The 22,857-nt window shown below is 40.1% G+C and overlaps 1 protein-coding gene across 2 annotated transcripts; it reads left to right on the forward strand.

The window, feature by feature from the left end:
- Positions 1–17,630: 17,630 nt before the first annotated feature.
- LOC121549200 (adenosine receptor A2b) lies at positions 17,631–22,580 on the forward strand. Of its 2 annotated transcripts, XR_005996764.1 has the most exons (4): positions 17,631–18,529; positions 19,805–20,159; positions 21,886–21,990; positions 22,511–22,580. XR_005996764.1 is itself a non-coding variant. In XM_041861054.1 (2 exons), exons 1-2 carry the CDS (start codon positions 17,734–17,736, stop codon positions 20,101–20,103), a joined length of 1,095 nt encoding a protein of 364 aa, XP_041716988.1. In that variant the 5' UTR covers positions 17,631–17,733; the 3' UTR covers positions 20,104–21,457. The 2 variants fall into 2 exon arrangements, 1 of the variants encoding a protein (XP_041716988.1); XM_041861054.1 differs by lacking the exons at positions 21,886–21,990; positions 22,511–22,580 and having other exon boundaries at positions 19,805–21,457.
- The last annotated feature ends 277 nt before the right edge of the window (positions 22,581–22,857 follow it).

Below are 22,857 nucleotides of genomic sequence, written 5' to 3' on the forward strand. Positions count from 1 at the left end.
TTTTTAAGGGGTAGATCAGCTTTAATATTGCAGATAGATTGTAACTTCCATCAATGCAATTGTCTGCATCACTTCCAATCCCCCATATGTTTTTTTTTCTCGCAAATATATATATATATATATATACACAGTGATATGAAAAAGTATTTGCCCCCTTTCTAATTTTCTCTACTTTTGCATATTTGTGATACTGAATGTTATCAGATCTTCAACCAAAACCTAATATTAGATAAAGGGAACATACGTGAACAAATAACACAACAATTACATATTTATTTCATAAACAAAGTTATGCAACACCCAATTCCCCTGTGTGAAAAAGTAATTGCCCCCTTACACTCAATAACTGGTTGTGACACCTTTAGCTGCAATGACTCCAACCAAATGCTTCCTGTAGTTGTTGATCAGTCTCTCACGTCGCTGTGGAGGAATTTTGGCCCACTCTTCCATGCAGAACTGCTTTAACTCAGTGACGTGTGGGTTTTCAAGCATGAACTGCTCGTTTCAAGTCCTGCCACCACATCTCAATTGGGATTAGGTCTGGACTTTGACTTGGTCATTCCAAAACTTCAAATTTGTTGCTTTTTTAGCAATTTTCATGTAGACTTGATTGTGTGTTTTGGATCATTGTCTTGCTGCATGACCCAGCTGCGCTTCAGCTTCAGCTCACAGACGGATGGTCTGACATTCTCCTGTAGAATTCTCTGATACAGAGCAGAATTCATGGTTCCTTCTATTAAGGCAAGTCGTCCAGGTCCTGAGGCAGCAAAGCATCCCCAAACCATCACACCACCACCACCATGCTTGACCTTTGGTATGATGTTCTTACTGTGGAATGCTAACAAACTATAGTTTTGGCAAGTCGTTTAGGACATCTACTTTGTGCATGACACAAGTAATTTTTCCAACAATTGTTTACAGACAGATTATTTCACTTATAGTTCACTGTATCACAATTCCAGTGGGTCAGAAGTTTACATACACTAAGTTGACTGTGCCTTTAAACAGCTTGGAAAATTCCAGAAAATGATGTCATGGCTTTAGAAGCTTCTGATAGGCTAATTGACAACATTTGAGTCAATTGGAGGTGTACCTGTGGATGTATTTCAAGGCCTACCTTCAAACTCAGAGCCTCTTTGCTTGACATCATAGGAAAATCAAAAGAAATCATCCAAGACCTCCGAAAAAAATTTGTAGACCTCCACAGGTCTGATTCATCCTTGGGAGCAATTTCCAAATGCCTGAAGGTACCACGTTCATCTGTACAAACAATAGTACGCAAGTATAAACACCATGGGACCACGCAGCTGTCATACCGCTCAGGAAGGAGACGCGTTCTGTCTCCTAGAGCTGAACATACTTTGGTGCGAAAAGTGCAAATCAATCCCAGAACAACAGCAAAGGACCTTGTGAAGATGCTGGAGGAAATAGGTACAAAAGTATCTATATCCACAGTAAAACTAATCCTACATCGACATAACCTGAAAGGCCGCTCAGCAAGGAAGAAACCACTGCTCCAAAACCGCCATAAAAAAGTCAGACTACGGTTTGCAACTGCACATGGGGACAAAGATCGTACTTTTTGGAGAAATGTCCTCTGGTCTGATGAAACAAAAATAGAACTGTTTGGCCATAATGACCATCGTTATGTTTGGAAGAAAAAGGGGGTGCTTGCAAGCCGAAAAACACCATCCCAACCGTGAAGCACGGGGGTGGCAGCATCATGCTGTGGGGGTGCTTTGCTGCAGGAGGAACTGGTGCACTTCACAAAATAGATGGCATCATGAGGAAGGAAAATTATGTGGATATATTGAAGCAACATCTCAAGACATCAGTCAGGAAGTTAAAGCTTGGTCGCAAATGGGTCTTCCAAATGGACAATGACCCCAAGCATACTTCCAAAGTTGTGGCAAAATGACTTAAGGACAACAAAGTCAAGGTATTGGAGTGGCCATCACAAAGCCCTGACCTCAATCCTATAGAAAATGTGTGGGCAGAACTGAAAAGGCGTGTGCGAGCAAGGAGGCCTACAAACCTGACTCAGTTACACCAGCTCTGTCAGGAGGAATGGGCCAAAATTCACCCAACTTATTGTGGGAAGCTTGTGGAAGGATACCCGAAACTTTTGACCCAAGTTAAACAATTTAAAGGCAATGCTACCAAATACTAATTGAGTGTATGTAAACTTCTGACCCACTGGGAATGTGATAAAATAAATAAAAGCTGAAATAAATCATTCTCTCTACTATTATTCTGACATTTCACATTCTTAAAATAAAGTGGTGATCCTAACTGACCTAAGACAGGGAATTGTTACTAGGATTAAATGTCAGGAATTGTGAAAAACTGAGTTTAAATGTATTTGGCTAAGGTGTATGTAAACTTCCGACTTCAACTGTACATACATACATATATACATACACATACATACATATATATATATATATATATATATATATATATATACACATACATATATATATCCTTTAAAAATATATATTTCCCTTTATTACTTTCCAACCCCACCACCCCTTCCCTAATTGGAGTAAACTAGTGAACAACAATGCTTAGGCCTCTACTTCCAGCTTATACATACTATATACATTTTATGGACACAGTCAATTTTACAATAATTACATTTTGTTTGTTTTTACTCCTGAACTTCCTCTACCCTCAACCTCTCCGATCATTTTCATGATGCCCATCCGGTTTGCTTCTATATGCCATATATTTCTAACTGTGCTCTTTCACAAAAGCTCTCAACCTATAACCTATATACTTATTATGAACACAGTATGCTTACATTATTAGTTATCTTGTTGTTATTAGTTGTTGTTAGTTGTTATTAGTCCCATCCTTCAACTCCATCCATATTGGATTTCTATTTGCCATATATTTTTCAACTGTACTGTGATGTTTTACAAAAGTTCTGAACCTTTCTATTCTCATTGTTTCTACAGATTGTAAATTGAAAATATTTTTTTTTGCTGAAAGTATTATTATATTATTGATCGATTGACTATGACTTTTCAGATCACCCAGTAATGCTATCTGCAGGGTTAGCTCCAGGTAAATATTGCAATCCTTTAGCCATTCCTGGACCTGTGTCCAAAAACAAGCTACAAATGGACAGTACCAAAACAAATGATCTAATGATTTTGTCTCTTCGCAGCAAAATCTGCAGAGCTGGGAAGATTGTATCCCCCATATTAATAACATTCTATTGGTAGCAAGAACTTTCTATAATAATGTAAATTGAACAATTATAAGTTTTGAATACGGCGTCGTTTTGCGTATCAGTTCATAAACACTATGCCATGGGATCGGTACGTCAAAAATCTCTTCCCAACTATTTTGCAATCTATATGGGACGGCTGTCAATCCTTTGGTCCTTAAATGAAATTGGTATACTTTTTTATTTATCACAGTTTTCTTTAACCAATTATGTTCTTTAATGCAAGGCCGACAGACAAGTTCCTTACTTTTTCCCCCTTCCACATTCCTCTTCCATTTTTGCGGTAATGCTGCAATTATTTTGTTGTAATTTTGGGTAGAGCAGACATTTCCATATGTTTTGTTAGCTGCATAACTCCACCAGTCCTACCGATGACATCATTTATGAAATTATACCTTTTTAAACATTTTGTCAAAAAAATAGGTTTTTTATCAATTAGTATACTTACTAATTTTCTAGAGAACCAGTTCGGATTTAAGTATAACTTTTGTATGACTGAAGCTTTTAGTGATAGGTCTAATGCTTTAATATTTAATAATTTCTGTCCTCCGAATTCATATTCATTATATAAATAGGCCCATTTAATATTGTATGGCTTGCCGTTCCAAATAACATGGAATATTGTTTTCTCATATAATTTAAAAAACTGTTCGCTAGGCGTAGGCAAGACCATAAGCAAATAGGTAAACTGGGATAATACTAAAGAGTTAATCAGGGTGATTTTAATGTAAATTTTTTATTTTTTAGTGATCCAATACGTAATATAGTACATTTATCATAATTTGGTTGTAATCCAGAGAGGTTAGAAAATGTATCTAGATCCTCTATGAGGCTGTGGAGGGATTAAAGTTGTGGATTTAAAAGAAAACATGAATCATCAGCGTACAATGACACCTTTGTTTTTAAGCCCTGGATTTCTAATCCCTTGATATTATTGTTGGATCTGATTTTAATAGCTAACATCTCGTTGGCCATAATAAATAGATATGCCGATAGTGGACAACCTTGTTGAAATAGCCATTATTTACTATTTTACACCTACGGTTACTATGCATGATTTTAAACCATTTTATAAGAGATTCTCCAAAATTGAAATGTTCCAGGCATTTATATATAAACCCCAGTCGTACTTTATCAAATGCCTTTTCGAAGTCTGCTATGAATAGCAGGCCTGGTTTCCCAGATTTTTCATAGTGTTCTATTGTTTCCAGTACTTGCCTTATATTATCTCCAATGTATCTTGCATGTAAAAAACCTGTCTGATTAGAATGAATAATGTCCGACAATACCTTTTTAATTCTATGCGCTATACATTTTGCTAGAATTTTTGCATCACAACACTGAAGTGTAAGGGGCCTCCAATTTTTTTAATGGACTGGATCTTTATATTTTCCACTTGTATCCTGTTTCAGTAATAATGAAATCAGACCTTCTTCTTGAGTGCCTGATAATCTACCATTTACATAGGAGTGGTTAAAACATGTTAATAACGGTCCTCTGAGTATATCAAAAAAGGTTTGGTATACCTCGACTGGTATGCCATCCAACCCTGGAGTTTTCCCGGACTTAAAGTCTTTAATTGCATCCAGAAGTTCCTCCTCTGTAATTTCACCTTCACATGAGTCTTTCTGTATGGCTGTAAATTTTACATTATCAATAGAAAAAAAATCTCTACAATTAGCTTCAGTTAGAGGAGATGGAGGCGACTGAAACTAAAACATATGTTTAAAGTACTTTGTTTCCTCCTTCAAATCATGGTGACTCCGTCATTTGTAACCAGTTTCAGTCAATTCTTTTTGGTAGCATTCCTATGTTGAAGATTAAAAAATAATTTGGTGCATTTTCCCCCATATTCCATCCAGTTTGCTTTATTTTTTATAATATATTACACTTGATCTTTCTTGAATAAGTTTCTCTATTTCTTTTTGTTTTTCCTCTAATTTATTCTGAGCCTCTATGTTACAGTTTTTATTGCTATCCATCTGTTCTCTTAGACCTTCTATTTCCTTTGTTAGTATGGACTCTTTTGACCTAAATTGCTTTTGTTTTCGAGATGAGTACTGATGAGTACACATTTAAAGGTGTCCCATACAATAAGGGGATTTGCTTTACATTTTTACATTTAAATGTTTTAGTCATTTAGCAGACGCTCTTATCCAGAGCGACTTACATGAGCAATTAGGGTTAAGTGCCTTGCTCAAGGGCACATCGACAGATTTTTAACCTGTACCTATGTTATGTCGGAAAAAATCAGTTATAAATTCCTCTGTACTAGTTAAAAACAAGTTATCATCCAATAGGCTTTGATTAAATGTCCAATATCTTCGCCCACGTGGAAATTCAGTAAGAGTAATGTATATGCCAATTATATGATGGTTCGACCGCATTCTGTCCCTTTTTAAACTTTTGGTGCCAACGAGAATGACATAAGAAAGAAGTCAAGACGACTAGCTTGATTGAGTCTCACTAGATCAGGATTTTTAAGCCTCCATATATCTACTAGTTCTAATGTATCCATGACATTCACGATTTCCTTAAGAGCATGAGGGTGATTGTTTGTAGTGTGATTTCCTTTACGGTCCATTGAGCTATTTAAAACTGTATTATAATCTCCCACCATAATAATAGTGTCTTGAATTGCTTGCAGGGTTGATAATTTATTATACATAGTCAAAGATGTGTGGATCATCATTATTTGGGCCGTAAAGGTTAATGAGCCATATCTGTTTATGGTCCAATAACATATTTAAAATAATTTACCTCCTTGCGTATCTGTTTGGACAATTTTCACATTCGGATCGAAATTACTGTTCATTAATATCATCACCCCTTTTGAGTTTCTTTGCCCATGGGAGAAGTATAATAATAATAATAATAATATGCCATTTAGCAGACGCTTTTATCCAAAGCGACTTACAGTCGTGCGTGCATACATTTTTGTGTATGGGTGGTCCCGGGGATCGAACCCACTACCTTGGCGTTACAAGCGCTGTGCTCTACCAGCTGAGCTACAGAGGACCACAATATTCGCCCCCCCATTCCTTTTTCCACACAACTTAATCTAGAATTGCTGAATGAGTTTCCTGTAAACAATATATATTATATTCCTTCTCTTTGAGCCATGTAAATATTGTTCTTCTTTTGTTATTATCTGCTAAGCCATTACAGTTATAACTGGCTATACTTATTTCACCATATACAGTGAGGGGAAAAAGTATTTGATCCCCTGCTGATTTTGTACGTTTGCCCACTGACAAAGAAATGATCAGTCTATAATTTTAATGGTCGTTTTATTTGAACAGTGAGAGAATAACAACAAAAATATCCAGAAAAACGCATGTCAAAATTTTTATAAATTGATTTGCATTTTAATGAGGGAAATAAGTATTTGACCCCCTCTCAATCAGAAAGATTTCTGGCTCCCAGGTGTCTTTTATACAGGTAACGAGCTGAGATTAGGAGCACACTCTTAAAGGGAGTGCTCCTAATCTCAGTTTGTTACCTGTATAAAAGACACCTGTCCACAGAAGCATTCAATCAATCAGATTCCAAACTCTCCACCATGGCCAAGAACAAAGAGCTCTCCAAGGATGTCAGGGACAAGATTGTAGACCTACACAAGGCTGGAATGGGCTACAAGACCATCGCCAAGCAGCTTGGTGAGAAGGTGACAACAGTTGGTGCGATTATTCGCAAATGGAAGAAACACAAAAGACCTGTCAATCTACCTCGGCCTGGGGCTCCATGCAAGATCTCACCTCGTGGAGTTGCAATGATCATGAGAACGGTGAGGAATCAGCCCAGAACTACACGGCAGGATCTTGTCAATGATCTCAAGGCAGCTGGGACTATAGTCACCAAGAAAACAATTGGTAACACACTACGCCGTGAAGGACTGAAATCCTGCAGCGCCCGCAAGGTCCCCCTGCTCAAGAAAGCACATATACAGTGGGGAGAACAAGTATTTGATACACTGCCGATTTTGCAGGTTTTCCTACTTACAAAGCATGTAGAGGTCTGTAATTTTTATCATAGGTACACTTCCACTGTGAGAGACGGAATCTAAAACAAAAATCCAGAAAATCACATTGTATGATTTTTAAGTAATTAATTTGCATTTTATTGCATGACATAAGTATTTGATCACCTACCAACCAGTAAGAATTCCGGCTCTCACAAACCTGTTAGTTTTACTTTAAGAAGCCCTCCTGTTCTCCACTCATTACCTATATTAACTGCATCTGTTTGAACTTGTTACCTGTATAAAAGACACCTGTCCACACACTCAATCAAACAGACTCCAACCTCTCCACAATGGCCAAGACCAGAGAGCTGTGTAAGGACATCAGGGATATAATTGTAGACCTGCACAAGGCTGGGATGGGCTACAGGACAATAGGCAAGCAGCTTGGTGAGAAGGCAACAACTGTTGGCGCAATTATTAGAAAATGGAAGAAGTTCAAGATGACGGTCAATCACCCTCGGTCTGGGGCTCCATGCAAGATCTCACCTCGTGGGGCATCAATGATCATGAGGAAGGTGAGGGATCAGCCCAGAACTACACGGCAGGACCTGGTCAATGACCTGAAGAGAGCTGGGACCACAGTCTCAAAGAAAACCATTAGTAACACACTACGCCGTCATGGATTAAAATCCTGCAGCGCACGCAAGGTCCCCCTGCTCAAGCCAGCGCATGTCCAGGCCCGTCTGAAGTTTGCCAATGACCATCTGGATGATCCAGAGGAGGAATGGGAGAAGGTAATGTGGTCTGATGAGACAAAAATATAGCTTTTTGGTCTAAACTCCACTCGCCGTGTTTGGAGGAAGAAGAAGGATGAGTACAACCCCAAGAACACCATCCCAACCGTGAAGCATGGAGGTGGAAACATCATTCTTTGGGGATGCTTTTCTGCAAAGGGGACAGGACGACTGCACCGTATTGAGGGGAGGATGGATGGGGCCATGTATCACGAGATCTTGGCCAACAACCTCCTTCCCTCAATAAGAGCATTGAAGATGGGTCGTGGCTGGGTCTTCCAGCATCACAACGACCCGAAACACACAGCCAGGGCAACTAAGGAGTGGCTCCATAAGAAGCATCTCAAGGTCCTGGAGTGGCCTAGCCTAGTACAGTGAGGGAAAAAAGTATTTGATCCCCTGCTGATTTTGTAAGTTTGCCCACTGACAAAGACATGATCAGTCTATAATTTTAATGGTAGGTTTATTTGAACAGTGAGAGACAGAATAACAACAACAAAATCCAGAAAAACGCATGTCAAAAATGTTATGAATTGATTTGCATTTTAATGAGGGAAATAAATATTTGACCCCTCTGCAAAACATGACTTAGTTCTTGGTGGCAAAACCCTTGTTGGCAATCACAGAGGTCAGACGTTTCTTGTAGTTGGCCACCAGGTTTGCACACATCTCAGAAGGGATTTTGTCCCACTCCTCTTTGCAGATCTTCTCCAAGTCATTAAGGTTTCGAGGCTGACATTTGGCAACTCAAACCTTCAGCTCCCTCCACAGATTTTCTATGGGATTAAGGTCTGGAGACTGGCTAGGCCACTCCAGGACCTTAATGTGTTTCTTCTTGAGCCACTCCTTTGTTGCCTTGGCCGTGTGTTTTGGGTCATTGCCATGCTGGAATACCCATCCACGACCCATTTTCAATGCCCTGGCTGAGGGAAGGAGGTTCTCACCCAAGATTTGACAGTACATGGCCCCGTTCATCGTCCCTTTGATGCGGTGAAGTTGTCCTGTCCCCTTAGCAGAAAAACACCCCCAAAGCATAATGTTTCCACCTCCATGTTTGACGGTGGGGATGGTGTTCTTGGGGTCAAAGGCAGCATTCCTCCTCCTCCAAACACGGCGAGTTGAGTTGATGCCAAAGACCTCCATTTTGGTCTCATCTGACCACAACACTTTCACCCAGTTCTCCTCTGAATCATTCAGATGTTCATTGGCAAACTTCAGACGGGCATGTATATGTGATTTCTTGAGCAGGAGGACCTTGCGGGCGCTGCAGGATTTCAGTCCTTCACGGCGTAGTATGTTACCAATTGTTTTCTTGGTGACTATTGCCCCAGCTGCCTTGAGATCATTGACAAGATCCTCCCGTGTAGTTCTGGGCTGATTCCTCACCGTTCTCATGATCATTGCAACTCCACGAGGTGAGATCTTGCATGGAGCCCCAGGCCGAGGGAGATTGACAGTTATTTTGTGTTTCTTCCATTTGCCAATAATCGCACCAACTGTTGTCACCTTCTCACCAAGCTGCTTGGCGATGGTCTTGTAGCCCATTCCAGCCTTGTGTAGGTCTACAATCTTGTCCCTAACATCCTTGGAGAGCTCTTTGGTCTTGGCCATGGTGGAGAGTTTGGAATCTGATTGATTGATTGCTTCTGTGGACAGTGTCTTTTATACAGGTAACAAACTGAGATTAGGAGCACTCCCTTTAAGAGTGTGCTCCTAATCTCAGTTCATTACCTGTATAAAAGACACCTGGGAGCCAGAAATCTTTCTGATTGAGAGGGGGTCAAATACTTATTTTCCTCATTAAAATGCAAATCAATTTATAACATTTTTGACATGCGTTTTTCTGGATTTTGTTGTTGTTATTCTGTCTCTCACTGTTCAAATAAACCTACCATTAAAATTATAGACTGATCCTTTCTTTGTCAGTGGGCAAACGTACAAAATCAGCAGGGGATCAAATACTTTTTTCCCTCACCGTATATCCCTCATCTGCACAAAATTAAAAGGTCTCTCTCACAACCCCTGCTCACAGACACATGTTGGTTCTGGGATATGCAACCATTTTCGAGCATCAGTTGCTAATTAAAATGGACAGAGCCTGTCAAGGCATCATTGCTCACATCAGCATAGGGGTTTAGGGATCTGCTTTCAGAACCAATACACTCACGTACCCTTTACTTAACATTTTCATAATTAACTTACTTTTTACATTTACTTTCAAACCATTTCAATAGAATCACAATAGCAGTGCAGACACAACTAAATTGGTTGCTATCAGTGAACACAGATGATTTCTTTGCTTTATGTGTTGACTGGAGTAGGTCCGTCCTCATCTCGGCTTCATCTTTGCTGAGATGGAATCATGGTGTTTATCGAATGTGTCAAGGTGGTAACATACCCAAATCACAGTCTTATCTTGTACGAAGCCTAGCTTCACAGGGAATGGCAAACGGCTATCCAGTTAAACTGAAGCAGAGGGCTGGGATATAGGTAGTGATTTTGTCAGCCTGAAAAGATGATTCAAATGCATGACACACACACACACACACACACACAGAGGGAGAGAGAGGGAGGGGGAGAGGGAGAAATACAAAATAATTATCTCAATGTAATTCATAACTTTTACGTTATCACAAATTGCATTCTGAACAAGTATTCTAATGTTAAGAGCCAACTAGGCCAAGGCTGGTTGCTCATGATATTTTCTGTTACTTTTAACAGACCCATATGTGTCTTATATTGCATAATGATGACGTTGCCCGTTCTTTCACCTAATGTAGCTGCATTTCTTGTGTGTTATGTATCATTAACTCAGTATCTGTTTTTTTGCCATACTGTCTGGAAATACAAATGACAGATTCAACAATGTATGCTGTTGCAAGCACCTCTCCCTGAATGCATGTCCACATTGTAATATAGCAGTCCCATTTGAGAGGACAAGACAAATACCGCAGAGAAGGAAACAAGAAACTGCCCAGTGGCCCTTAAATTCAATTTTCCAGCTCTCAGTTTTGATCATCCTTTAGCATCCTTTCAAAGGAGAAATACAACTTTTTGAGAGATGACTAGCTATGCTTTAGAAAGGAACATGATGTTTTTATAATGAAATGTTCTGCATGACGTGATAATTGTGTGAAGTCGTAACTATGACAGTCTTTAACATTGTATTAAACTGTAAAACATTCATGGCTTGAACACCCTTTTTGCTATTGTTTTGCATGTATTGGAGTCCAATCAAAACTATAGCATAAACTATTAAGCTTGGGATTATATCATACTAATGGTATATATTATATCCCCAGCCATAGTTATCTCTTTGATCCTATAGTTTACAGCAGTGTTTCACTAAGAAGAGGCTTTTTCTGCCTAGGGTTGAAACAACTTAAAGTTATCATACTGTCTGTGTAGTGTGCTGGATGTCTTTATGGCTCCTGTCTCCAGTGGAAAACAGAGTTAAGTAGACTCTGTAGCGCACCTCCATGCTCTGTCAGTCATGCAGACTGCTAATTAATTAGTAGCCCTCAGGGAGAAGACATGCAATGCAAATTACACAGGAAAAAAAGTTACAGTATAAGGTCTAGGATTGGATTACCTACCCTTGAAAACTCTCCATGATAGATTTCATCCACACCATGTCAAAGGGGATACGGCGGAGCAGGCACCTCTGTCTGTTAAAGCAAAAAAATAGGCTTATGAGTCTGTCGCTGTCGCTCTGTCATCACCGCTGGTGGACAGGTCTGCTCTCCCTGATAGAAATAATAGGTGTCTGAAATGGTAGAGGCCAATCAACAAACAAGTATTGGGAGCTGCTCAGTAAGCTAGGCCACCAGAGGGATGTGCTGTTTTGATTGCTAAGTAAATACCTTGTCCATGAAGTAAGATGATTCAAAGACCAGGCTTAGCCCTACAGTACAGTAAGTTAGAGGTGAAGTTCGTTGAGCAGGTCCAACAGCCGAGCGTTTCCGAGCCACATCATCTTCAAATTTCATGGTGAATGTATACATTTATACAAAACTTTGTTCCCTCATGTGGAAAGGGGGTTGATCTGGTAAAGATGTGGGCTGGTTCTCTTCCTCCTTCCTGCATTTTAATGATTGGTTATGAAACTTTAATGAAGGGAACCTGCAGGCTCTCCAATAGGCTGATTACCATTGCCACACTTTCATTTATTCATTCATTCTTTATGCTTTATTATTTATTCCTAGCAAAGAGTGATCATGCTCTCGAAGGTGACGTGCCAATAGACTGGAGATGCTGACTGTATTCACCACCGCATCTTCCTGCTTTGTAGACAAACTGTGGAAGGCAGTGCTCTGGAGACCTGCCCGGGCCCTCTGCCCTCTGTTCCCTTCCCACACCGAGAGCTGTCTGTGGGGAGAGCAGCAAACAAAGCAGCCTTACCATTATGCAGTGCACAGCTTCCCTGCATCTAGCAACCGGCCTCTGCACTCCCAAGAGCAGAGAGGAGGGGTTAGGGGTTGAAATCAATGTTGTGGCACAGAAAAACAGCAGAAGAGGGAAGACATTTAATGAATGTTAATAGCTCATGCCATAGCAGAGCTCTTTTCAAGTGAGAGGAGAGCAGTGATTATGTAATGCTGAAATGCTCTAGCCTCAGGATTGGCATTCCTGTGCGAGGGTGAGAGGCAGAAGCACAGTGACATAAGTATTGCATAACTCTGTCAATATATGAACCAGTGCAGCAGTCTTACCCAGGAGGAAAAACAGTGAAGAGTTAATGGTCATCATTCATACCAACCACACAGATAATTGAAAATGACTTTTTACCTGTAGCATTATGTTTTGGCCAAAACGTTGCAACAAAGAAAGTCCTTGTCTGTTTATATTCCAATATCTATAGGGCTCTAACACTCAAGCCCTATCAGACTACTATGCATAGTTTTGAGCTGTGGCATTCACAATGATAGTCTCTGGATGGTCTCAGATTACCAGACATCTATTAAATTAGTTACTTTATGCCCTCATTGTTGCCTTGATAAGGTAAAACGCTGTCTGCGCTTACTAATGGACTCACTTATGCCTTGATCATTTTAAATCTCTATGAGATGTCAGATTGCTGTGGGGATTGTGCACATGGCTCACTATGGTGGCCTTTAATGTTCTAATGAATCATTATGACAAGGTAAAAGGGCAAATCTTCAAATAATGGAGTTGTGTTGCATAGACCACTTCCCGTCAGTGTCAGAGAGAATCCTTTTCCCGATTTGGAGTGTGTCTTGCAAGATAACCAGAATAATCTGCAAAAGCTATCACTGCTCTAATGACAATGCCCAAGTAAAGAAAATGAGAAAGGAAGTCAATTTCTCTGGGTGAATATAAGTTTCCTTGGGCCTTGATTTGGGGTTTGGACTGATAAGAGCCAATGTAATTCTGTGAATAGCTTTCCTCAATTATAATATTCACATAAGAGAGGGGTCATGTTATCAAGTGGGAGGTTGACATTATTCCTCTGGATACATTCTCACTGGGCACAGACATCAGTTCCATTGTCCAGTTGTGATTGATAATTGATAGCTACAGTTGACAACTACCGTGAATTAAATGAAATAAGCATTTAGGCTTGTCATTGAAATTTGAACGAAAACAACACTGTAAAATTGTCAATATCAGTTTTAACATTGGGAACTCTGTCTTCAGCACTGTTCTTCTGTATATGGGGTACAGATTTGAATATTGTACATGTAAATAACAATATATGGCATCTAATTTACATTAGAAAATGAATGGTTTTCTTATATCTTAATGAATCCCCTCCTACTAACGGCCTTGTTGTTGTTGTTTTTTTACATCTTCCGACTCAATTTGAAAGAAACTATGCCATGTTTAAATCCCATGACAGTGCCTGTAAACTCATATTTATGCACTTAGTCCTTGATAAATCCTTAATCATGCACTTAGTCCTTAACAAGCAAATATGCATCATAAAGCAAAGGAAACTTCACGCATGATTCCTTCGTCCTCACCTACCGAGCACAAATCATACATTATGCTGTGTGGTTGTGGGATATTCCCAAACTAGAATTTCCATTTGTTAGGTTCTGACAAACAGAGTAAAACTCAAACGGATGACTAGGAAAAAGCTCAAACCAAGTTTATTCACCCACTGGGTCAAACAGCTGCAAAGACATGTTTACATAAGCTCATATATTTATACCCTCCTACTAGGAGGAGTCACCTCCTTGCATATCTAGATAGCCAACACATCTCTGTTGCTAGTCAGGAACTTAATCCAACACATTGAAAGCATATTGCTCAAGTACAGGTGAGCAGAGAGCAGTTACGAATGACTAATTTCTGTTGTGGTTATGTTACTGCTATCATGCTTCACATTGTATCATTTGCCACTCAACAGTGCCAGTTGCTTTACATTGTTTTGAATGCATTTGACCAGCTTGGGGCTGATTAATGAAACAGTCAAGCGTAAACGTGTTTTAAATATATTTCTGACATTCTCTTTCATGGCTTGTGTGATCATGGACACCATGCAGAATCCTTTTTAATGATACTTTTCATCCAAAGGTTATCTGTTAGGGCGTTTCATCATCACCCTGGACAGCTTTATCTCCATCTCTTCATTCAAAGACTCAAACATGGACACTCTTACTGACAGTTGTGGCTGCTTCGCATGATTTATTGTTGTCTCTGCCTTCTTGCCTTTGTGCTGTTGTCTGTGGCCAATAATGTTTGTACCATGTTTTGTGCTGCTGCCATGTTGTGTTGCTACCATGTTGTTGTCATGTGGTGTTGCTACCATGTTGCGTTGTCATGTGTTGCTGCCATGCTATGTTGTTGTATTAGGTCTCTCTTTATGTGGTGTTGTGGTGTCTCTCTTGTTATGATGTGTGTTTTGTCCTATATTTTTATTTTTAATCCCAGCCCCCGTCCCCGCAGGAGGCCTTTCGCCTTTTGGTAGGCCATCATTGTAAATAAGAATGTGTTCTTAACTGACTTGCCTAGTTAAATAAAAGTTAAATCAAATAAAAAATAAAATGTCATATCAGTGTGCACCTGCCAGAGTGCTTTTATACACAATGGCAGAGCCCTGTTATCATGCGGAGGTGGGGAGACTGTCAGACAGACAGAGAGCATAGTGCTGCTTGTTTCCCTTCACTTATAGCCCAGTGATAGTGAAAGTTAGTAGTGGACCCCTACCCCCACCTCCACCCTTCAGCCTCCATTCCAACCTGTGGTAGTCAGCCTACTATCTCTCCTCAGCATCTGTTATGTGTCACTATCCACTTGTGGAAGCACTCAGTGATGCAGCCCATGCAAAACAATCAAAGTCCACCCACTCCCACAAAAAACAACACTGCACATCTTTCCATATCTTGCAGGAGCAGAGACATCCACAAAACATGCTGTGTACTCACACACACAGGGAAACCTACATGTGTACACGGACACACACACACCTCTATCTTTCCCTAACAGCTACTCATTTAAAGTATTCACACCATCCATATTTGATCTGTACAGATAAAGACTCCCATAAAAACAATGGGAAAATATGAATTGATTCTATTTGTTAAATCCCTATTTCTTAACGCAAATTCAAAATATTATTGAAAAGAGACGGAATATTAACCAAACTATGGCACATAAGCGATTGGGGAAAACTTACAGTTGGGTATAAGAAGATAACCCTGGTTGATTTGCTTTGATTCCAGAACCATCTGACCTTCTGCAGGGATGAGTCACCCTCTTTTCTGTGAACTTCCTGTAGATTCTAACTGCTATCTAATCCTGTTAGCCCTGCTATTCTGAGGAGGCACATAAGGTAATTCAGAGGTTCAGTTGTACAATATGGGCTGATTGCTACAGTGCAACACATTACCTCTGCCTGGATTACACTACTTACATTGTACATCAAAGTCAGATTTATCAAAGCATCCAATCATATTGTCCATGCACTATTTAATAAAAATCACATTTGAGATAATATTCTGACTAATTAGACTAATTATATTTCCTGTGTCATTTTGATTATATTATGAAAGGGTGCTTGAATTCTGATTGAATGAGTCACAAAAACCTAAAGCCTCATTATCTTGCCCCATTTATTACTGACTCAACATAGGCTAATGATCTCCTACCTGACTTGAACCCTGGTTTATGAGTAATTCATCTTCACTTGGGTAGAAGTTTAGTTGTTGCAATGTAAAACCCACAAGCACAGAGCAGCCTCTCTAACAGAGAGAAACGGTCGTATATCAGCACGGAAAATCTGAAAAAAATGAGGACACTTATCGCCATGCTTCAGGTAACCAATGGCAAACTGAGATGTGCATCAGCCCCACTCTCCTGTGGCTCAAATTAGAAAATGGATGTGTTGAGTGATTACAGAAAGGCACAAATTGGCCCCATACTTTTCGCTTCAGACTGGTACAATGCCTTGTCTCTAAAGCATAGCGGTGGCTATCTACATCACAAAACATGCATCTCCTTTTCATCCTTTAATGTGCATAAAAAATTTATGTAGCATGAGATCATGATTGTGTTTTTTAATGGCCAATATGTATTTGCATTGCTTTTAAAATCTCACGGCAGCTTGTGTCTTAATTTGTTCTTGATGATTCCTGATTATTCGTGTCAACAGCTTAATTCATTTTGCAGACTGACACTAATGGAATATCATTTGTCTGGGCACAATCTTTCAATGGAAAGATAAATTCACTCTATCAACTTGTCACATTTAGAAGAGCTAAGGAATGCCTACAAATAAGCCTTCTGGTAATAACAAAAAATGGATTCCAACAAAACTTGTTACATCCTTTTCATACAATGTGAAGTATATTCTGTAGAATCAAATGAAATAACATTGTATTGGGGTGAGGCTTAATGAAAATATTATTGATCTCTGACTGATATTTCTCATGAAGGCCCTTGGATAGATAAAATAACATTTCTGCCTCAGCCACTAATATGACAGAATGTGAGCTATCTGGACAGTATCAATGTTTGAACAGTGAGGTCCAGCTGCTATGGAGGCCCATCAGAGGGGCTGCTTCCCCAGCAGGTAGGCTAGTAGTGTCAGCTAGCCCTGGACATATCCCTCTGTGGAAGGAGGACTGCCTGTAATATGCCTTTGATATATGCGCTTGTCACTGTCCTAATGATGAATCCCTCTGTGTGGAGTCCCGCGCAGGGCTTGGAGGAGGAGATGGGCTCATCTTTCAGCTACTTAGGTTAATGTCCTCACTCTTCCTCCCCAATCCACTCCCCCATGTAGCTCATCTCTGCCTGCGCTCAGGTGGCCCTCACCTGATTCAGCCTGTAGAAGAATTGAACTGTGAGGGAGCCATTTCTCATACAACTAGGCCACAACTGAATAATCCTAGTGTAAATGAGTGTCTCAATACAATGTCGACTACATTACACAACAGAACAATGGCATAAATGGACACCAACTCCTAAATGTGATGAAAAGTCCTTTGAATGTGTATATTTATCCTTATGGCCAAGGAAGTAAATTTGCATCTAGATTGATATTTTTACTTGCATCAGATCTACGTATTTGATTGGGGCACGTGACTACCACCTAATGTGCCACAGGTGTGGTAGTGGTATTTATTGTTGTGAATACCACGCCTTGGTAATTCGACTTTATCATGTAAATTCACCTGAAATAATTTTGAAGCGCATGCCCTTGGGTGTTGGGAGTTTTTACAGAGGAAGTGACAAACAATATGACCGACAAATGCCAGAGTTTGTGAAGGACAATGTTTCCAACACTCAATTTGTCCGAGTCCGACACCAATCTAACCAGCACCGATACGCAAATACTTCTAGAACGGCACCGGCCCATTAAAATTGGCATAATATCAGTTTTAGGAGCGATGATCACGTTGGGGAATATTGCAGTTATTCTGGTGATTTCTTCATCGGTGTCCGGCTGGTCAAGGAACTCTCGATACTTTTTACTCTCACTCACCGGTGCTGATTCGGCGTTTGGACTGATCATCACGCCCTTGAATCTGTGCGTCAGTCTTGCGAAAGACTACAGCGAAGGCCCAGACACCCTCTGTCACATTGTGGCTTTCTTCAACGCGACGATCTATTCGACTTGCATGTACACACTGGCTACAATAAGTCTAGAAAGATACATTGCAGTGTTTTACCCGCTGAAGTACTCCTCACTGATGACCAGGAGAAGAACGCTGCTTCTGATCGCGTTTGCATGGTGTTTTCCTCCATTTTTACTTGTGCCCATATCTTTTCCTAACGGGATAATTGAGGTCCATTTTTCTACAGCGTCACTAGTTTGCAATCCATCGTACTCTACTAACGTTGTGTACACGCTAACGTTGACGTGCCTCATCTTCTTTCCTTGTTCAATCATCATGACTTGCGCAAACCTGCGCCTTTGGTTTGCTGCAAAGAGACAGCGGTTAAAGATGCGCACACAACACCTGGGTCGTCACAACAGACCCGACGTAGCCTCCAGGGTGCTTGTCCCTGTGATGACTGTGTACTACACATGTTGGACGCCGTGCATGGCGGCAATTATCTATAATGGTGAGTAGGCCTATAGAAGGAACCAGTTGGTTTACATTTAGGGGATGCAGGAAACTTTTTTAACTTGTAGATGGAACATCTAAAGTTCAGACAGGGTGCATGTTTTTCCCAAAGTCACCACCCTCCTATATGAGCTCAGGAAAATAACCCTAACAAATGTAGGCTACAAGGCTGTAAAGTGGAAATGCCAATGTGCTGGGTGTAAGATAACTGAGGTAGGCTGATGAATCAGACTGTGATACCGGCAACTTCTGGTATACAGCCTGAAACTAATCAGTGTAAACGGGGAACGTTTCCTTATAAGCAAGAATCTTGAATAAATTTACATTACATTTTACCCTACTGGTTGACAGTATAGTTGGTCGTTCATTGGATCTACTTCTGAGACAAATTAGCCACAGGAAAGTGTTATTTACCTGACTTTTTAGAGCGCTGGGATTGCTGCTGAATTATCTATCACCTGGCACATGCGGAAAACCATGTAAACACCTGCAAGACTTTGGTCAGTATGCATGCATGTCCTTTAGGCTTGTGCACGTGCCTTGGGTCAGGAGCAAACACATCTTGATTGTCACACAGTCCCACATTTTTAAGTCTGTAATAATACTTTTCTGTGGATATTTTGTCTCAAATTTCAACCCACTGAAGAACCAACCCCACGGACAATCGGCAGAGTAAGTTAACATCATTTTATTCAACGTTCGTGATAGACAAGGGAAGTTTCGTTTTTCGTTATTTATAAATGTGTTTGCCTAAAGGCGCCGCATACTAGGTTCGGTTTGGTAACTTGGCTATGTGAAGTTTTTGCAGAGGAGATCTTAGTCGTGCAATTTTACATCTAACTAAGATGTTTGGTGCAGTATTTCTCAAGTGAAAAAATGTGCATGAAAACTAGTCGTCTCTTCTTGAATGACAACAAACACTTAATTGAAGAATCCCGTCCATAGTTCCCACACCTACTAGAAGTAGTACTGTTGATGATCACTGAAGAAGGGATGTAGACTTTGGCGAACTTTGACTTGCCTCAAGAAAATTTTTATCCACGAACAGACACAGAAAAAGAACCTGGCAAACACCAAAACAAATATAAAGTCAAATTTTCATCATAATATAGCCTATGTGCAAACTGTTTAGACTGGGAAGCATGTGACAGGCTTTACTCAGGAGGCCTATATGATGTGTTTAATGTCAGCTTGTGCTTAGTCCGTCTTTTATTTCATAGCCCTATGTTGGCCCTTTTATGTATTTCTCTCTCTCTGTTGTCTCTTCCACCAGCCATCTCAGGAAACAGAGTTCCGGAGTGGATGGAGTTTGTGGTGGTGTGGCTGCCAACCTCCAACGGTTTCCTCAACTGCATCTTCTACTTCTGGATCAACCGCAGCTTCCGTAGAAAGTTCTGCCTGCTCTTCCAGCGGCTGTGTATCACAGTGTGCCCAGATTTGGCCAAGGCCCTGGGCTGCACAGCCAGCTCACAGACTGGGGTATGGGACAATAATAACACCCTCCCGGAGCGCTGCTCCAGTGTGTCGTCAACCTGCACCCTGATCACCCTGGCCAGTGACACCCCCTTCTGAGGGATTCGGCTCCTCATAGACATGGTACTCACTCACATTATTCAATGATACATCTGGTAAGTTTCAACACCAAACACCTGAAGGACATTTAGGAGAGCTGCTTGTATTGAGATCGTGCTAACAGGTTATATTTAAAAACAAAAAGTGTGGCAAGGAGACATGGGAGTGCTGTCAGGCCATGGCGTGGTGTTTGACAGGGCTTTATAAAGCATCTATCTTCCTCACCATCACTATGCAGTTTGAGATATTTAGAATATTTTTTTTTGTGTTGAACCCAAACATAATTATTAGAAATTTTATTCATCCCCAGTTGACAGTATTTGGTCCATGCTGGAATGTTTCTTTTTATAGATAATTGTTTTTGTTTTACATTTTACTCTGTCACACCAAGTGTTGTCAGAATGTCATGCACCAACAGTGAAGACCTCTTAAACCACATTTTTAGTTGAGTTATTTTTTTGTTTGTAAATCCATCTGAATGTAGCCCTCGTCCAGCCATGTCTCCCGCCACCTTGTTTGTATTTGTATTATCAGTATTTTACATGGCGCTACAATTTTATCTACAGGTTGTCTATAGCCCATCAATATATTGCACATAAATGTCAAAATAATGTTTAATTAATTGAAATGGATATTTAGCCATCAAACAACAAATTGTATTTGGTGAACTTCGCTAGGAAATGTTTACAACGCTTTGATGGTCTTCAGGCCGTCTACTCTGTACTCCTATATCTTGTATATCAAAGGCCTGGCGTTTACGTAGCAGCCTTGCAAGGTTAACCTTTAAGTCATAGAATTTCATTTCTGAGAAAAGTAATTAAATGTCTCCAGTGTATAACGGTCACCACCACACTCATGTCTGTTGGAGTTACCCCTTCCCTCTCTTTGACTAGCTTCTCATATCACCAGGGTCACCTCCCAATTCGTGGTCCCTTTTTTAAAGCGGTTAAGACTATGCAAAACCATCACTGTGCTACTGTCCACCCTACATTGTATCATGTTGGGCAGCTCTCTTATACTATATACAACTTCCTTTAGACTATCTATTATGGTAAATGTTGACTGTGATACCTGTTGGTTGTGAACCCATCTCTTGAGATTCATGACCTGGAATGTATAGTGTTTGGCCTAAATCTGAAAATGTAGGCCATATTTATTATGAAACTTGCCAAACTCAATTGGTGCTTTCAAATGTAAAAAGAACTGGGACTTTTACGAATGATGTACGTTTAAATTGTCTTGTGAATAGTTGAGTGACTTTGCTGTGTACATAAAATATAATTTTATATTGTTTATAAATAAGTGTAAAACCCCCAAAATGTTTGTGATTGGGAAATAAAGCATCATGCCTTTATTGTGTTGTCTTAATTAGTCATTTAGTGTGGCATGGAAAAGGAGAGGCAGATTTGAGAAGCTGCCTACATGGGAATTATGCTCTGCAAGATCATTCCCTGAATATCAGTGTATTCTTTCCCACACTGTATTTAGTCCAATTTGAGGCCAAGGCAGCCACCCTATGGTTTCAGACAGGTTTCTGGGCCTTGGCTCAGGAGATCCAGTCATAGATGGTGGGCCGATGCATTGTATCTGCTTTAGTTTGAGATGATTGGTTTCTGCTGAGGGAGGAGCTGGTTTTTACATATAGTGTATATTTATTTTTTCTGAACGCATTTCCGTTTGGCAATGTCAATTCTTGCAAAATACTTTTACGTTCGCTAGCTGGACAGGCAAAAGCTGCCAAGTACTAAACAGTAAACCAATCAAAATGTGTGTACTATCCAGGTACCATCTCTGCTGGACAAGTCTGCGAATCACGTTCTCCATACCTAATGTACATAAGCACAGCTGGTGACAGCTCGAGATCTCAGTCTGACAAACTGCTATCAGGTAAAGTATTTATTTATATTTTTGGTATCAATTTAGTTATTGAAACGTGATACCATCAATGCATTCTGTAAAATAACTCCCAACTTGACTTACAATGCAGTAACCTTAGAAATGTAAATGTAGCTAGCTAGCTACAACCAGTAGACCTGTTGCTAGCTGGCAGGAGCAGATGGCTTCATCACTACTAGCAAGTCATTCTGGGACAGGGAGCTTTAGCTATAATTATTCCAAGTAATAATTTAAGATTACAAAAATCTATAGGACAAGTATTGTAAAGCTAATACAGTCATCAAGGCAGAACTCACGAATTTCATTCATGCTGACAAATAAATGCCACATTATCCCTGTCAATAGGCCTAGTTGGAGTAGGATGCAGAGCACCCTGCCTTTGTCCTTGTAGCCTAGTTGTTGTAATTTAAGACTGTCAAGATGTTCATTTCTAGCTCAAACTACAATCGTTTGCTGCTGTGATTTCTTTGATTCAATCTGGTCTCGCGTTTGTCTCCCACAATCTATTCAGCTCTCCTCTCCTGTGTCCTGCTCCCAGAGATCAACTAAGTGCTACTCACCAAGCATGGGTTCAGCTGAATCACTCACCTGTGTGGAGAACCATCCTACTGCAGTTTTAACTATCCCTGCCATCACCATTAAACATTGAGACCCCATATGCATTTGTCTGTTGGTTTTGTCTTACAAAGTCTACACAGTCTAGTGTATTTTAGAGTTGACAAGCACCAACTACAGATACACATGCTTGTTTAAAGACTAAATTCAATATAAACTCAGCAAAAAAAGAAACGTCCCTTTTTCAGGACCCTGTCTTTCAAAGATAATTTGTAAAAATCCAAATAACTTCACAGATCTTCA

The sequence above is a fragment of the Coregonus clupeaformis genome, unplaced genomic scaffold (assembly GCF_020615455.1).
Source record: "Coregonus clupeaformis isolate EN_2021a unplaced genomic scaffold, ASM2061545v1 scaf0408, whole genome shotgun sequence".
Classification (NCBI taxonomy): domain Eukaryota; kingdom Metazoa; phylum Chordata; class Actinopteri; order Salmoniformes; family Salmonidae; genus Coregonus; species Coregonus clupeaformis.

Excerpts from the sequence above, each read along its gene's own strand:
- LOC121549200 (XM_041861054.1), top strand. The coding sequence starts at position 17,734 with ATGTTTCCAACACTCAATTTGTCCGAGTCCGACACCAATCTAACCAGC. Across the intron at positions 18,530-19,804 it reads GGCGGCAATTATCTATAATG|CCATCTCAGGAAACAGAGTT; the intron begins GTGAGTAGGCCT and ends CTCTTCCACCAG.